This window comes from Notamacropus eugenii, chromosome 4 (genome assembly GCF_028372415.1).
Source record: "Notamacropus eugenii isolate mMacEug1 chromosome 4, mMacEug1.pri_v2, whole genome shotgun sequence".
NCBI lineage: Eukaryota > Metazoa > Chordata > Mammalia > Diprotodontia > Macropodidae > Notamacropus > Notamacropus eugenii.
This window is the reverse complement of record NC_092875.1, coordinates 428,817,590-428,835,805: the sequence shown is the minus strand read 5'-3', so window position 1 is coordinate 428,835,805 and position 18,216 is coordinate 428,817,590. Positions and strand designations below refer to the sequence as shown.

Here is an 18,216-nt window from a genome sequence, read left to right as displayed (position 1 = left end):
GCCTTGTTATATTTTTATGTTACATGGAGTTTTTTATTTCCATATTTAAGGGCGCTTCCAACCTTGATCCTCAAAAGTATAGTATTATTGGATATACCCAGCATAAAACTAGGAAATATGCTATTTTGGATAAGTTAATTTTCAAGATAATTGAAATATACTCCTAGTTATTTGCAGATATAGCTTAATTATCTTGCTACCTACTAATTTCCTTCAGAGCAGGAAACCTTAACATACAACCTTAAAGCCTAGCATAGTTTCTCATTAAGTAAAGGTGTTTTTGGTATAATTTTTCCTAAAAAATTTATTCTATATTTCCTCTCCTCAACATAGGAGAGATAAAGAACACAATAACGTTTTCTTGATGATTTAAGGTCACTATTGAGACTATAAATTATAATGGAATGTAAAAATACAGCAATGCTTTTGGACACTATCGAGTAGGTTACCTAACAACAGTGACCCTAATATAAGACAATGCTTCAAACAGCCATCCTTGTACAAAGTACAACTATTCAACAAGCACTCTTTTTTTCTGGTGGTCAGATAACATTTCTCCCTGCTTCAATGTGCTCCTTTTAGAAGGCTTCTCCTACAGGTAGGGTTCTACTGTTTTTTCATCTAGAAGGTTCAAAGAATCACAAATGCAAAGGGGAGTGCAGAAGTCATCTCTTCCGATCCCTTTCATCTGAGTGAGTATACTGAGAAACTAACATATTCCCCAACTTCTCATCCTCAAGAATGTTTTGACTTGTTAAATGAGCAACCTCAGTTTTACATGTAACAAATACTATGCTCCTTTTTTCTCTCTTATTAAGTAAAATGTCAAGGCTTTGTCTGGGCTATTTTCTTTACTATTGAGGCTTTGTTGCTTATTCCTACCATTCTGGATAATTAGGTATCACAAAGTGGGCTGCTATCAGGCAGAGAAGGAAGGAGAAAAAGAAAGAAACTAAAAGCTTTTTCAGCCTATAGTGAACACATTTTTAAAACTGTCATTTTATCTAATATGATTAACATAGAAATTATGGGAAAAAAAAGGTTTGTAAATGAATTAAGTCCTCTCCCCAGAAACAAATTTTCACACCAAATCTATAGCTTGAATTTTGTAATAACCATGTTCTCAATTCAATACCTCCTCAACATAGTCATGGCCTACTGGTTGCACATCACTCTGCAAAGCAGCAAGAGTTGTAGGTGTCACTGGGTCTGATGGGTCTGATTTTACTTCTTGGGTCTGTACAGCAGAAGTGGCAGGGGTAGGTTTAATACTTTCGGTACCTTTCAAATCTTCTGTTTTAATTGACGGCAACTTATTGCCACCTAGAGAAAGGGTATATATAAATATGTAAATTTTAACCATAAACATATTTCACATGAATTAATTGGAATGTCTACAAATCTTCCTATAATAATACCACTACTTAGTAATTATGGACATTTTGGATTAAGGACTTAAAAACATTTAGCTTTTACTGTTAATTAACAGTATATGTATTAACAAGTAGAATAAGTTACCTGAAAGTATCCATAATATCTTCACTTTGATAAACTCAAACTATTTAACAATCCATCCTCATTAGTTTGAGTGGTTTCTCCACTTTACAAATGGACCAAATTTTTACATAGGATTTTTCATTTTTAAAATTAATGCTGTCCCAGCGTATTTCAACAAATGACAGATGAATGAAAACTGAAAGTCTTCTCTTCTAATTCCCCTTTAAATTTTATCAACTTCTGATCACTTGAAATCTAATCTTAGTTTGCTTAGTGTTTTGTAAAAATAGGTTTAAAACTGCTAAGATTCTTTTTTAAACTACTAATGATGACTAATTCCACTGAACAGATGAAAAAACAAAAGTACAAGTATACAGGCACAAAAGGTTAATCGTATTACTTATAAAAATAACATTCCAATTAATTTTCATATAAAATACTATATCCTGTGAATTTTCTGAGTTTTCTAAATATAAGTTTCATAGTAAAGGACAGGTATACTTGCCAACGAAATTTATTTTAGGTGTAGATGTTTTCTTTGCAGCCATATTTGCAGGGATGGTTGATGCTTTAGTGTTTGATGCTGTATTGAGACCTGTGTTTGTAGCAGGTGTAAGAACTTTGACTGCAGAAGTTACAACTGAGGAATTCACAGTACTGTTGCTAGCTGCAATACCAGAAGAAGAGGCAGTTGATTTAGAAGCAGATGCAGCTGTTGAAGAAGTAGCTTGAGTAACAACATTTGGTTCCGTTGAAGGAATGGGTTTGCCAAGTTTTGTGTGTAACTTTACCACCTATAAAAACACATTTATTAGTATCAGTCAACACACTGTGTAGGGTATGCAGATTTTTGAAGTAATAAACAACACTTTACAATGAAGACCAACTATCTCCTTTCTATTCAGTATAATTTTATGTGTTATATACTTTTATATATTTGCTTCCTGTTAAATCCATTTATAAATTGATACCTGCCTATTACCTAGCTGGGTAACCTTAGGCAATTCATTAAACTTCTAGGCCTCAGTTTCTTCACTTGTAAAATTAGGGAGCTGTGGTTAGCTTACAGCTCAAAAAATACTATTATTGTTTGATTTAAACCTCAAGTAAACATACAAATTTTTAATTTGCCTGTAGTATATCCACATGTACGTATAGGGCACTTAATCTTCTTTGAAGAGGATTTATTTTAAATTTTGAGAGTACCTTACTCCTAAAGAATTTTTATTTTCATAACATGACTATGAGGCAAATATGTATGATCATTGCTTCTACCTCATTTAGATAAGGAAACGACAGATTAAATGAATCATTCAAGGTCATATCTAATCAGACACAAGGTTAAAAGAAAGGAAATATTAGCACCTGATAATTTCCAAATAATGAAATTAGTCCTCTAATTCAGTTTCTACAAGGTAAACTTAAAGAGCAAAATTCAGCATAGCAATAGGTATTTTAGTGAAAGGAAATGGAGATATTTTCCATAGTTATCACTGAAATCATGAAGCAATATTGTTAAGATCTATGAAATTTGAAAACCAAGCTTTACTTCTACTTAAACCCCTCTCCCAAAGATGAAGACATAAGAGGTGTATATATGTAGGTATTATGTATGTACGTGCGTATGAGTGTGTGTCTGTCTGTGAGAAAAGGCACCTACTTTCTGATGCTTAGCACCACGAATGTGTGCTGCATAGGCATCTGCTCCTGTACAAGACACATCACAGAGCTCACAACGTAGTTGATTTTGAGTCCCACGAATGGAGGTGCTGCTGCTGCTGGTGTTTTGAGAAGCTTTCAATGCAGCTTCCTTTTTTTTGTGTTTCTGTCCTTCTAAATGCTCTTTATAAGTCTGTTTTAAAAGAAAACATTTTCCTTCATTTGTACACCATTCAGTATTATCTAATTTACAAATCTAAGGCTTAACACTCATTTAAAAGTCAAGATAACTCTATTTCCAGAAGTAGTTGAAGATTAGATTGCAGAATTCTTTACAAACTACGCAAATTTATTCTAGTGGATTGGTGGCTCCATAGACTGATTCCTAATAAAATACAGTGATTTTCTGAATCTTGGGAGTTCTCCTTTACCAAAAACACAACTGATTAGACAGAAAGGATATGCTTCTCCTTTTCAAATCAAAAGACAGTGATGGTATATGTATATATACCATTAGCAATAGATTCAAAAGTAAGTAGGGAAAAGACATTCCTATTTCATAAATAAATATTCTACATCAACAAAAACACTAGCTATAGTCCAGTACATAGAAAGAAAACAGCTTACAAATAGATAAATGCCATTTGTCATTCAATTGTTTGGAACTCTTCAATTTCCCACAGAAACATTGCAAATGGTAAAAAAAAAAAAAGTCACCGGTTGATTCACAAAAACTCATTTAATCCATAACCCAAGTGAAATATACTGTACATTTAGAATAAAAAATAATTTAAAACAGTTCTATTAACAAAAATGAGTCAAAAAGTTTTCCACACATCTTCAATGCCAGTACCACTTGAATAAAAGCATTTTTACTTCAAAGAGAATGAGGAATCAGAATAATGAGACCACTGATTTCCTTAGAAGCTATCTAGACCCTCTCATTTTACAGATATGGAGACTGAGGCCTAACAAAATTTAGTGACTTGCCCAAGGTCAGAGTTGTTAAGACACTTCCCAGAACTTTAGAGGCTAACAGCGATCTTTTAATCACATCATATTTGATTTCAAAATTTATGTCTTTTCTTTGAAAAAAGCAAATAATTAATTACCACTACTCATTACAAAACAGACTTTTAGAACTGACAGGGACCTTAGAGATCTAATCTGATACCTTCATTTTATAGATGATGAAACAGAGAGGTTAAGCTTATAGTCTACTAGACTGTATTGCTATCATTTAAATTTGTTTCTTCTATTCCATGACCCAACAAAGGCTATGGACAAAGCAGATGCTCAAAAAATGTTTGTTAAATCAAAATACCTCCAATCAGTTCTGAGTGGTAGAGACAAGTCTAGGACATTAGGTTTCTTGACAGTGCTTATACAAGTGTCCCCTCAAATATCAGTACTCTATCCCTAGTCAGCCTCAGACACTCCTCATTTATCAGTCCGGACATCTTGCTATTTTCCCTAGACTAAGCTAACACCAGAGACTATGTAACCTGAGGGACTTAACCTATTCAGTTTTGGAATTTCTGCCCTGGGCTCCATACTGTCTTTATTGGTAAATTTTTAAGTGCAAACTTGTTTGGGTGTATATATTTAGTATATACAGTATATATTTAGACAAGATTCAGCCATGCTTCATATTCTACCTGGCCATCTTGTTACCCACATTGCCTTGGTATGCATTCATTCCCTCCTCAAATAATTTTATATTTATTTATTTGTGTAACATGTTTTGTGGCTTCCATGGCCACAATCAAGAGAATACAGAACATAAGGAGAGGTAGTGTCTTGGTTTTCTTTCTTTATTCCCAGAGACTAAAAGTGTCTTGCACATAATTGGAGCTTAATGTTTATTGAAATGAATGCTATACTGCCTCTATCCATTTACAGACTTGTAGTCATCCTTCACCAAGTACGATATCCAGCACTAAATTCCTAATTTCTTTTTTGTGTTCTATACCCATTATATTATACTATTTCAGTCACGTTTAGCATTACACTCAACTCTAAGTACATTTTCTCACATGAAATGTCTAGCCTTTATATATCCTATATCCATACATTCACTACATCTAATTTTTATATAATTATCATCCACCTCATAGTATCTCTCTTATCCCATATTTGTTGCCTTCTTACATCTGTATCTCACAATATCATTTCCTTCTTACATTCACCTGAAGCCTCCACGTAACCCTTGTGTACTCGCATTTCAACACCATAACCTCATTATATAACTAGACTAAGGCCTTGCATATTTATTCTCAATGGCAGCACCCTTTGACATGCTCGTTCCAGTGGCTCGCACGCCATATGTGAAATCAGTCATACATATATTCAAGACAGTCTTAAATTGGATGCCTGTAATTCAGTCAGTAATTATAGCTGTTCTTTTTTCATAGCCCAAGGATTCAAAGGCAATACAATACCTAGTCAAACATACCTAATCCAGCACACTTGAAACAAGTTAAAGTTTTAAAGACTTAATACACAGTGGGAAGGAAAACATCAAGAACCTACCTTCCCTTCCTCTTCCCAGAAATATATCTGAAACTTTCTGGCTACTAAATTCACTGTATTTTTAGGCCCTTTAGAAAAAGGGAAAATAGATTATGCCTAGGAAGAGATCTGAATATGTTTGATACTGACAAGGGACAGACATACCCATATCACATATACAAGAAGAACTATTGGCTAGAAAACAAAAAAAAAAGGGCAAGGAAAAGCAGAAAGTCTCCTATGTTAATTTATCCAGCACTCACTGCACTTTTCTTGTTGCCAAAATCCCTAAGCTTTACCCTATGTGATGTGACTCTAAAGCAACTGGATAGTTTTCCACATGCTACACACACAAATTAGTCATTATTTTATTACCAACTTATAAAGAAATTCATCTTTAAATTAGGGCGACCTGTTGCACTTCTAAAAATGGTTCATTAAAGGTTTCTACAGTATTAAAGAAATTCCTGCTTATTTCATACTTGTTTGTTTATATGCCTTAAGAATATTACATTAAACAATGTTGCCTCATCTGTAAAACGAAGAAATTAGGCTCCTTTAGGTCCCTTCTAGCTCCTAAAGTCTATGAGTTTCCAAAATTTCCACCAAGAATAAAACAGAACTTTAGAGAGATTAAGAAAAAAGGAAGATAATATCCTCCTTCCCAAAATGGGAGGAGCTTTCTCCAAAGGCTTTATAAAATAACATGCATGTTTTTGTAAGCAAAGAAGGCAAATCCAAAATAGACATAAAAATTGAAGTTCAGCTTAAAAAAACCAAAATGTCTTTCATATAAATAATTATAGTCCTTTCATTTACATTAATATTCATCACTGTTGTTCTCTTAAGCTATTATTTTCAAGTCTCAATAGCAATAACTCCTTTCAAAGAAACTATTTTGGCCAAAATGCCACTATTTTCAGGAAAAAAAAACCTGGAATGCCGTCCACACTTATCAAATATGATCATTAAGACTTGCAGTAATATAAAATGTAGATACCTGTGGTCCAGCACAGCTGATCTTACAAACATCACAATAATGAATCTGGGGTGGTTTGGGAGGCTGTTTTGGTTTCAGTTGTTTATTTTGGAATGGTGCTTTTTTAGTAAAGGTGGTCCCTGTCCAGGCAGCTGTTGCGGCAGCAGCAGCAGCTGCTGCTGCCGCTTGCTTCTGTTGCTGCTGTTGCTGTTGGTAGTAGGAGGATGCAGCTGAATATACTGCTGCTTCATAACCTGAATAAGAGGTACCTTACAAATAAAAATCAAACAAATATTATTTACATAATTATAAAAGCCAAGTATTCAGTAATAAAGTTTAAGTTACCAAATCATGTTACTGAAATTCAGTTAATAAAGTATCCAAATGTATCACTATTTAAACACTGTATATGTCCTATGGAACCCAAAAGGAACCTTACTTACCTTTTTCTATACAATTATGCCTACCTATTGCACTTAGAAATAAGCTAGATGCTCTGGGAGATAAAAAACTAGATATGATTCCCTCAAAGAAGTCTGCTCTAAGAAACCAAGGACATATACTTTAAGGAAGAATATAATCAAATGGCAAAGTCTGAGGTGTGCTACAGGAGTTCAAAAAGGGGGACATCAATTAATATTCAAGTAGCTCCAACTCTGGTAGTCTTGAGCCGAGTTTTGATGGAGGGATAAGATTTAGACAGAAAGAAAGGCCTTTTCAAGACAAACTAATATGAATGAAGGCATAAAATTAAGCATGAATTAACATAAAAAGTTTGTGGGGGCCTGAGAAGTGCCCTGCCTAAAGTAAAGTATTTATTTATAGTGAGGAATAGTGGGAAAATTAGTTTGGAGAGGTAGACTGAAGGCAGGTTATAATGGCTTTGAAAGCATTATCAAAGAACAGGAGATGGGGTTTTATGCCTTCTTCCCAAGGCTGAACAGACACAAGTTTTATCTCAACTGGCCAACAATGCACAGAGTTCCGAAGTCCTAGCTCCCATGATATTTCTACAACATTTTGCTAGCTCTCTCTGAATAATCTTTTTGTTTTAAATGCTAAAATTTCTTTTAAATTACAATGGGCTTTGTGACAAAGAAGTCTACTTAAAATCAAAACAACTCACTCATCCTGATAATATTCAATTCTGTTGACAAACTAAAATCTCTGAAAGCAAAAATTGCTAACTTGACAATTGAGAGTATATTTGGTTTGCAGTTCTTCCTGTAGAGTTGAGAGACAGAGATAGGTTAAGGAAAGAAGAAAGGGTTCTAAAGCAAGCATGAAAGGAGATGCCTTCTACTTAAAGAGATCTGATTTTACTGACTCTGGCATTTCTGATGTTTGAAACCTATCATGGTATCTTATCTACCATCAAACCAAGAAACAAAATAATCAGGAGAAAAGATGAGATAGGTAAGATTCTGAGAAATAACAGCTGAGCAAGCCTGAACCTAGAAAGGGAAAGAAGCCACATAATAGGAAGGTGAGTTGATATATACAAAAGCTCAACTGGGTTAGTTTGTTGGACTATGTTGCTAGATAGATAGGATGGAGTATAAGAAAAGGTTTTGTTTATGGAAGACAATTTGTAGGAGTGGAAAGTCTCTGAAATGAATATGCTGAAAAAAACCAGCAGAGCTAACCAATCAAAGATATTTAAAATGGTCTGAAATAAAGAGTAAAAATTACTATCCTAATGAATGCCACAGGCTCAAAACCAAAACAGAACTTAGGCATTTTTTTTTTTGCTGGATTGACCAAAAGAGAACTATATTATTTACTCTCAAATATTATGTATGCATACACATAGCCTAATACATTTAGTTATTTACTAACACAGAAGGTATAATTACACTTTAATGAATACCAATTGTGCTTAATGGGGATACTTCCATATCCAGGTTGATAGCTCTTACTTTCCCAGATTGGCATATGTGGCTACAAATTTTCTGAAGTGCAAAATCCTGGGTGACTCTAAAAACAAATTCTTAAACACCTCCATCAACCTAACACAAAGGCATGCTTTCTAAAACTGTACATGGGCACGGTAACTGTATCTGATAATCTGTAAAATGGCATATGACCACCTTTTAAAAATGTTCTGATGAGCTAGAAGGTATTGAGAGGAGGTGGACTGGGATTTCTGACAAAAATGAGACAGCTTGGGCTTTGGACCTGAAGGTCCAACTACCATGAATTCTTTAGCTAGAGACAGGGGAAGTAGATTGGAGACAGAGAGATTTGGTGAGCAGACCTTCAATTTTTATATACCTGTACTAGGGATAGACATCCTTAGGGAATCTCAAATTAAAGGGAGGTTAAATATCCCCTAACCTAGAGGGCAGGAGGGTGGAACTGATCCTAGGCTCCAAAGTTTAATCTTTCTTCAAAATAGAATTACTTAGTGAATCAGGTGAGATTTTTCAAATACATCTATATAGCGAGTCACATTTTGCCTTTCTATCTGAAGCCCAGGTACCAATAACTAGGAAGTAAGCTTCATCAGAAACAAAACAAAATAAGACATGAAACTTCCCATAAACCACCAATTCAGTATTCTTCTTGGGAAATAACATATTATCTGGATCTTTGATTTTATAGGTTATAGGTGGGGCATTTCTTCTACAAATGCAGTCTTAAAGAACTGTGTCTAGGACACCAAGAAATTAACTAACATGTCTAAGGTGGAATAGTTAGTATATGTTAAAGGCAAGACTTAGAATTCAGGTTTTACTAATTCAAAAGCCAGCACCATATCCATTATGTTATACTACCTCAAACAGGCGAAAATTAAGAAAGTCATATATTAAAAGGCAGCACAACTGGTACAGTTCTTGAAATTATTCTTGAAATTAAATCCTACTTTATGATATATATTCTAGCTGTGTGAGTGTACAATTCATGTAACTTTCAGTATAATGAAGAACTCTTGAACTATAAATTACAGAGAAATTGCCAATCTGTATTAGTGGAGGGTACTTCTACACCAGGGAGATCCCTCACACTGATGCAACAAAAGACTAAAGGAAAAACTCCCACAATGCCTGCCCTGCTACTCTCCCTTTCCCCATTAATTTACATGTCATTCAAACATAAATATATATCTTTTACTCTTCACAAGCAAGATTATTCTATTTTTTTACATAGTATCACCTTTAATTTGTTGCTGTTTGTTTATGTATATTGAACACATGACCAATTGTATACAAATAAAAACCTGTCCCATGGTAGGTTATATCTCCTCTTTAAATCCAGACAAAAGTAAATATGAACTTACTTATAAAGTAAAAATTTGCGTACGTATGACAAAATGTGATTATATGCAAATGAAATGTGAAAGGGAGGTAGGCAGTTGGGGAGGATAATTCACAATGAAGATAGGTACAAATGGAAAATGAGTTGGGCAAAACTTCTTTACAAAGGTTTTCTCACATAATTTCTTTCCTTAGTTCAACATATTCCTTCTCACTGGTTCCCACATACCTTCTCAACTCTTAGTCTTTGCCTTGTTAGACTCTTCTACAATGAACTCCAACTTGCTACTTGATTCTGTTTACACACAATATGAATGAATTTAGGAATGGTTGAACTACAGCTTAATATTTAGTCACTGAAAAAAAAAATCAAAGCATACCCTAAAAAACAGCTTGAAGATTAAGCTGTGCATTTAAAGACACAATGGAAAATGGATTTTCTACAAGGACTAGAAGAAATGAGGTAGGGGGCTAAAAAATGAAATTAAGGGTCTAGAAAAAACTGGAAGAATAGCTTAGAAGATAAAATGATAAACCTTACCCAAGTAACAGATATCATAAAACTGGAATCAACCCAACAGAAATCAATGACTCCATGACACACCAAGAAATATTGGAACAAAATGAAAAGACTGATAAAAATAGGAGAAAAAATAAAAGCCTAGACACTGTTTTTCATGAAACCATAAATGAAAACTGCTCAGCGCTATTAGACCTAGAGGACAGTGAAGTTGGAATCCATAATCACTTTCTAAAACAAAACAAAATCTTCTGGGAATATCAGTCAAAATCTAGTGTTCCTACACCAAAGAAAAAATATTACAAGCAACCACAAACAACCAATTCTAATACCAAGAAAATACATACGATCATATAAGACCTGGTAGATTCTACCATAAATTAGAAGGGATCTTAGAATACAATATTCCAAAAGACATAGTAGGTTTACAACCAAGAATAACTTAAGCTTGCAAAGCATTTTTTACTTGTAGGCTTATACTACAGGTGAAAAAATTCACTTTTAATGGAAGACAGGATGTTCTAGTATGTCATATGAAAAGACCAGAGCCAAGTAGGGTCTTTGAAATGCAAACACAAATGTCCAGAGAAACCTAGAAAGGTATGTTGATTCGAGCAACTGGAAGACGCTGTAGACTGCACTGTTAAAATTTTATATGAAAAGAAATCCTTAATGTCTTAAAAAATATAAAGAGAGGGAGTCAAATAAGAAAAACAGAGATGTGGAGTTAGATCAGTTCTTTTCTGAGGTTCTGAAAGCGGGAAAGAGAAGAAAGGGTAAAAGGGGAAATAAAGTAGGGCAGAAAGGGGAAAGGAAATAAAATTTTCTATTTCTCATAATTGGGGTGTATAAGAAGAAAAGTATATAAATATTGAAGCAGGGGTGGGGGGATTAGGCACCAGATGAACCTCATTTATTTTTGAACCAGACAAAGAAAGGCTGGATATTACTGCAAAGGGCAAAACCATGAGCAAATAAAACTTCTAGTCTTGAAACAAGGATTAAAGGGTAGCAGGGGAAGAATGAGAAGATAAAGGGGATGCCAGTCAATAAAAGAATGTGCCACATTATGACAAATGAATGTACCAGAGTATCACACTGTAAGCAATGATGGAGATGACTTCAGAGAATATGGCTAGCATGACTGGAAACAGTGAGATGTAGAATAATTTACATAGCCATACTGTAAAGAAAAACCAATTTGGACTTGAGAGCTCTTGAATTGGGATCTTTTCCAAGTGGTGTTTGGTGGACTCTTTCAATTTGTGTTTTGTCCTTTGGCTGTAAGATACTGGGGCAGTTTTCCTTTATAATTTCTTGAAATGTGATGTCTACGTTCTTTTCTTGATCATGGTTTCAGGCAGTACAATAATTCTTAAATTATTTCTTCTCAGTCCATTTTCCAAGTCAGTTGTTTTCCCAATAAGATATTCACTTTTTCTTTTATTTTTTCTTCATTCTTTTTATTTTGACTTTGTTTTATTGTTTCTTGATGTCTCATGGAGTTATTAGCATGCCTTGCCCAATTCTAATTTTTAAAAAATTATTTTCCTCAGTGAGATTTTGTACCTATTTTACCATATGGCCAATTCTGTTAAGGTGTTATTTTATTCAATATTTTATACACCCCTTTTACAAAGGTCTTCTCTCTTCATAATTCTCTTGCATTGCTCTCATTTCTTTTCCCAATTTTTCCTCTACTACTCTTAATCTTTAAAATAATTTTTTTCGGGGGGGGGGGGAGACTTTTAAAAAAACCTCTTTCTTTAGCTCTTCCAGGAATTCTTTTTGGTTTTGTGTCCAATCTGCAGTTTTCTTTGAGGTTTTGCTTGTAAATTGTTTTTATATCGCTGTCTTCCAAGTTTGTGTCCTAATCTTGCCTGTCACCATAGTAGCTTTTTATGATCTAGTTCTCTTTTTGTTGTTGTTTGTACATCTTTCTAGTTTATTTCTTGATGCTGAATTTTATGTTAAAGTTGACTCTGCTTATGTGAGGTAGAGGCTGACCGTTGTCCCTAGTTTCAGGCTTTTTTAACCCTCCTTTCAAAGTTAATTCTGGGTGGGAAGGAGGGGTTGTCTGTCAGTTTTTATTGCTTTCAAGGTGGTGGGATCCAGGGATATATGTACTTACTTCTCATCTGTACTCTGGAACAGGCAGAGACCCTATTCCCTTGCATCCGTCCTCTCAATCTAGAACTGCAACCAGGGTCCCTACTCTCCTGTGACTGCAAGTACTCTTTTCCACCCCGAAACTATAAACTGGAACTGGGTAATGGGCAATGGAGCTGCTAAACAGCTTCTGGTCCTATGCTCAGTGCCAGAACAGGAGTACCCCGTAACCTCTTTCTGACCAGCTGCCCAATCTTCTTACTTTCTCTGGAAAGTGGGGCTCCTCAAACTGCTGCTACTACCACCACCACCTCCAAGATGCACAGTTGGTGTTGCTGCCAGTTATGCTTCTGACCAGTCATCATCTGAGTCTCACAGGTCTCTCCTTCTGATCTTCTAAGTTGTCTTAGACTAGAAAAATGTCTCACCCTGACTTTTTACTGACTGTGCTGCTCCAGAATTTAATCTGAGGCATTAATTTTAGAGTTGTCTGGAGGAGAATGTTGGGAGAATTTGGCTTAAATGCTTCCTCTGCTCCACCATTTTGGCTAAAAACAAACTTTGAAAAAATAAAAAACTGATCAATGTAACAATCAATCACATCTCCAGAGAAGGATGATGAAACACCTCCAGATAGAGAGGTGATGGACTCAAGGTGCAGAAAGAATCATACATTTTGGATATGGCAACTGTGCTGATGCATTTTACCTGACTATGCTATTTGTTACCAGGTTGTTCTCCCCCTTTCTCTTAGTTTTTAATTGGGGGGAGGGGAGAAGAAAAGGGGGAAGATGTCTGGAAGAAAAGGAAGGGCTTAGCAACAGTGAGGCACCCAGAAAGGGCCACTGAAGCTTTTTTTAAATGCACAGAAGAACAGAAGGAAGTACAAACAACGGTTCTGACAGTAATATGTGGAATTTATATCCTCCTCTCCCTCCCCCTCGAAGAAAGCTATATGAAATGGCCATTCACAGTATCCTATTCAATCCTCTTTTTGTGTTATGCTCTTTATATTGAAATACTTTTGGGGTGGTTAAACTAAGCATAAAAATAAAAACTTAAAAATAAAAATAAGAACACAATAAAGGGAACTTATTTTGAACCTAATTCTGACTAGAAACTGTAAGAAATAAAAGGAGACAGTAACTATCACAGAGTTCTTCATAGATTAGAAGAAGCAAGCCATATAGATTGACATGCTAAATTTGAGGAGGTCATAAGACTCTCAGGAACAAAATTCTAAACACACCAAAAAATGGTTCTGAGAAACAACTAACATAGATATACAGGAATCCCTTTCTTCTTTCAAAACTGAGTTAAGGTCCACTCCAACATGGAAGTCTCTGCTGAAATCAATCCCTTCACCTCCAAATGCAAGAACCATCCCTCCCTATTTTCTACTGATTTGCATTTGTTTTTATATGTTTACGATCTCCCAGTTAGATTATAAGTTTCTTGAGAGCAGAGACTGTAATATTCTTTATATTTTATCTTTAAAACATAGGGTAGAACTTTAAAGAAATACTTTTAAATTAATTCAGAATTTTAAAAAGCTTATATAAAAAAACAAAAGGGCAAATGTCAGATTGAATACAGAAGAGTAGATGGCAGAATTGTGTCAGGAGAAAAAAATAATCATATATGAACGTAAAGGAATATTAACTGTGTTGTAAGAAACAAAATACAAAGAACAGAAATATACATGGGAAGACATATAAATGATGCAAAGTGAAGAGAGCAGAATTAAGAAAACAACATACACAATGACTACAGCATAAATGGGAACAAACCAAGTGAAACTGGATGGTATGACATTTTAATAACCAATCTGGACTTCAAAGAAGAGATGAGAAGACAACCACACTCCATTCTTTGCAGAGGTGAGGGACTAAGAGTATGAAATATGCTTGTAAGCTTGGACTTCATGTGGAAAAAAAAGTTTAAGTCTTTTTCATTCTCTGTTATAGAAGATGGGTCTCTGGGAGGAAAAGGGCAGAGGGATATACTAGAAAACGTACATTATATTAAAACAGAAGACAGCATATAAAAATGTAACAAACACTAATGCCCAGAATCAGCTGAGAGTGGTAATAGTAATAACAATGCTAAATAACACTAATAACGATAACCAATATTTTGCAGCACCTATTATATACCTGTCAATTGTACTAAGCACTTCATAAATTTTATCTCATTTTATCCTCACAACAATCCTGAGAGGTACGTTATCTATTATCTCCTTTATAGAAGAGGAAACTTAGGTTAAGTGAAGTTAAGAGACGTGCTCAGAAACACACATCTAACAAGTACTTGAAATCAAATTTGAACTGAGGTCTTCCTGACTCCAAGGGAAAGGGAACAGGCATTTATACAGTGCTTATTATGTGTCAGATATTGTGCAAAGTGCTTTTTTATCTAATTTGATACCACAACAACCCTGTGAGGTTGATTTTTGGTAACTTGCCCAAGGTCACACAGGTAGGCACGTCTGAGGCCAGAGTCTCTGACACTAAGCTCAGGGTTCTATCCATTGTGTCACTAACAATCTTCTCTGAAACTATGCTGCTCTAATTAATTCCATGGAAATAAAAAGGCATTTTTAAAAAGATCTACACTAGGAGGTAAAAGGAAGAGTAAAGAAGGGATGGGACTACTCCTTGAGGCTGATGGTAGTAAGAAAGCTGGTCTGCTTCAAGTGTTTCTACCAAGGAGAATAATCTTTGGACTGGGAAAGGCGGAACAAAAATGGTTACAAACAACTGACATGTTCCAGCAACATGCAAATGCCTTCAATGAGTTCTGATTAGTAGGTCTAGATAAACATATTGAAAGAAACAGCATATACAATTGTTCAAGTTCTGCTTGAACTTCCAGGAGCCAAGATGGTGGAGTAAGCAGGAAATCACCTCCCAATTTCTCCCAAATTCACCTCCAATAGCTATAAAATAGAGCCTCAACATGAATTCTGGAAAGGCAGAACCAACAAAAAGATGAGGTGATTTTCCAGCCCAAGACAACTTGGAAAGTCAACAGAAAAGATCTGTCTCCCTTGGGGTAAAAGGAGAACACTGTCCAAAGCAGGAAGTGTCCAGGCAAGCCAGCAACAGGCCCTGCTTCAGCAAGCTAGGGAGTCCTTGAGCCCCAGGGCAGGTCAGTAAATGCGACATTGTGGTCCTGGTGCAGCAGCAGATGAGAGGCCAGCACAACCCCCTACTCCTCCTGCCTTCTGATGATCCCTAGAGCAGCATCAAGCCCCCACCATGAGCCCAGCCACAGGCCATAGCACCAGGCAAGTGGTTAGGCTCCAAGTGGACTTGAGAATAGCACCAAGCCAGTCACCTACACAATACCAGACTAGCAGCCAGGCCTGCGTCCTCAGGCTTAAGAAGCTTGGGACAGTTGACAATTTACAACTATAACCTTATATTTGTAGAGTATAATAGTTATCTTTACTATTTTATTTCTACAGCAGAACACGATCTCATGAACATTTATCTTTGTGACATCTAACAAAAGATTTGAATTCGCTTAATTATTTATTTAAAAAGATCATATATTATACTTACCAGAATAAGTTACTGCAGTGGTACTATAAGTAGCACTCTGGGTATAGGATGGCACTACAGTAGCTGCAGCTGCTACTGGCTGTACAGTGGATGATACAGGATATATGGAGAAAGTAGTTGTTGCTGGACTTGGTGTGGCTGGTTTTATGGCTGTCACTTGCCGAGTTTGCTGGGCTTGAGTATACTGAGTTGCACCTTGGCTGTACCCTGCTTTAGGAGCTGAACAGAAAGGGAATGGGAGATATTAGATAATTAGAAGGAGTCAAGTATTAAATTAAAAAAAAAAAAACCCTTTATCACTCTAATTAGGAAAACACGAGAATGCTCATAATGATTAAAAGATCCTATATTACCACAAGAGGCAAAATCCTCTATACATCATCTAAAATGCTAATTAAAAATAACTGAAAAGGCTAACGCAGTATTAGACTGAATTAAAAGAATGACCAGAACAAAGGAAATTGTAGTCTTTATATACTCTGCCTCTTAAGTAGTATTCAAGGCACTTTTTAGGGAAAATACTTTGGCAAACTGGTATTAATAAACTGGTAGAGAATAGTGATTAGGATAGTGAGGAAGCAAATAACCATGTTAAATAAGAGCAAAGTGAAACACCTGGAATATTTAGCTTAGAAAAAATCTTAAGGGAATGTGACAGCTTTGTCCATGTATGTGAAAGGCTGTTGTGTGGAAAAGGAATTAAGATTTGATTTGCTTGGCCCCTCAGAGAAGAACTGGGAAGGAATAGAAATTGCAAAAGGTAACTAAGGTTCTATTTCATAAAAAAGTTCTAATCCTTAGAGCAACTTCAAAAGTGTAATGGGCTGCTCCAAAGGTAAAAAATTTGGCCTCAAACAAGGTCATTAAGCAAAAGTTTGAGACATACCTATCAGGAATTCCTCTTCCAAGTACAGGTTGGACTAACTAGAGAGATAGCATGAGTAGTTCCTACCAACTCAGACTCTGTAATACCACAGTGTTACAAATATTGTTATTAGAAAATTTTGCAAAAGAACACTGCAGAAAGATAAAAGTTAACTGAAGTGTCAATACCAGAAAAGTTACACAAACTACATTTTTAAGAAACTCATTAATTTTTGCTATCTTCAGAAAAAACCTTACAAGTATTAATTTCACTGCTTATGTCACTCTGAGCTCAATTTAAAAAAAGTTTGAAAGGTAGCACCAATGTCTTCAAAGACAGAAACCCAATTCCTAAATTTGCATTTAGGAAAATCCTACTTTCCAATTTCCAGATAGGCAAACTCATTTGGAGATACTTTCTGCTATGGATAGCAATGTAAAATACAAGAATTATATTTGGAATTTGAATAAAATGTGTTTTGGGGAGAAAAAATAACTTAAAACAAGAGATCCATAAAGTAGGAACTAACAAAATATTACCAAAGGGGTCCCTAAATTATTAAGCACAGTCCGAGCTAATACTTCAGCTGTTATTCTTATAGATTTATTTCCAGCAAGGAAAAAGGGCATGGCTAAAAGTCAAAGCTATTGTTCCCTTTTAATATCTTAGACATTTACAGAGATATGATGAGTATCATTAGAAGCTGCCAATTTGGATCCTGTATGCAATTCTAGTCATCTCTTCAGTAATGGCAGTTAAAAATAAAGGAGCTTCATGGAATTAAAAATCAGATCTCTTCACAGATAAAAGCTAGAGGCCCCCACAAATGTACACAGTACCATTCTTTACATTGAGAAAACTCTTTAAACACAACCCACCTGTCTGATAGTAGGATTCAGCAACGGAAGGCTGGGGCTGAGCAGCAGCAGCGACAGCAGCGGCAGTTGCTGTTGGCTGCTGATAGTACTGCTTACTATCATAAGCTACAGCTGGGGCAGTAGATCTCACATATGAGTATGAGTCCTTTAAAGAATGAATACAATAGAATCTTGTCACAAGGAAATATTCAAAAAGTGGCGATGGAGTTAAGGGACAGCGTTTACCAGAAAATGTGGATAAAAGAAAACAAAATCAGATTGAGTATACACAGGAACTTATTACAACACCATGGAACTGAATTCAAAATGAAGTCCATCAAACATAGGACCTATCTATGAGGATCTGTCCAGGGAACAAACAAAATGACTACATTA

General features: G+C 35.4%; 1 protein-coding gene across 4 annotated transcripts in view; it reads right to left on the bottom strand.

Moving 5' to 3' along the window:
* ZFR (zinc finger RNA binding protein) overlaps window positions 1-18,216 on the bottom strand; it is a 71,726-nt gene that overhangs the window by 35,202 nt on the left and 18,308 nt on the right. For all 4 annotated transcript variants that reach the window (XR_011966397.1, XM_072605905.1, XM_072605904.1 and 1 more), the window contains 6 exons: window positions 17,842-17,986; window positions 16,099-16,317; window positions 6,668-6,915; window positions 3,158-3,349; window positions 2,003-2,291; window positions 1,136-1,323 (listed from right to left, as the gene is read on the bottom strand). Coding sequence is in view for 3 of the 4 variants with exons in the window: in XM_072605905.1 (XP_072462006.1) it covers window positions 1,136-1,323; window positions 2,003-2,291; window positions 3,158-3,349; window positions 6,668-6,915; window positions 16,099-16,317; window positions 17,842-17,986 (1,281 nt within the window). In the remaining variant the exon portion in view is untranslated. The remainder of the gene's footprint in view (window positions 1-1,135; window positions 1,324-2,002; window positions 2,292-3,157; window positions 3,350-6,667; window positions 6,916-16,098; window positions 16,318-17,841; window positions 17,987-18,216) is intronic.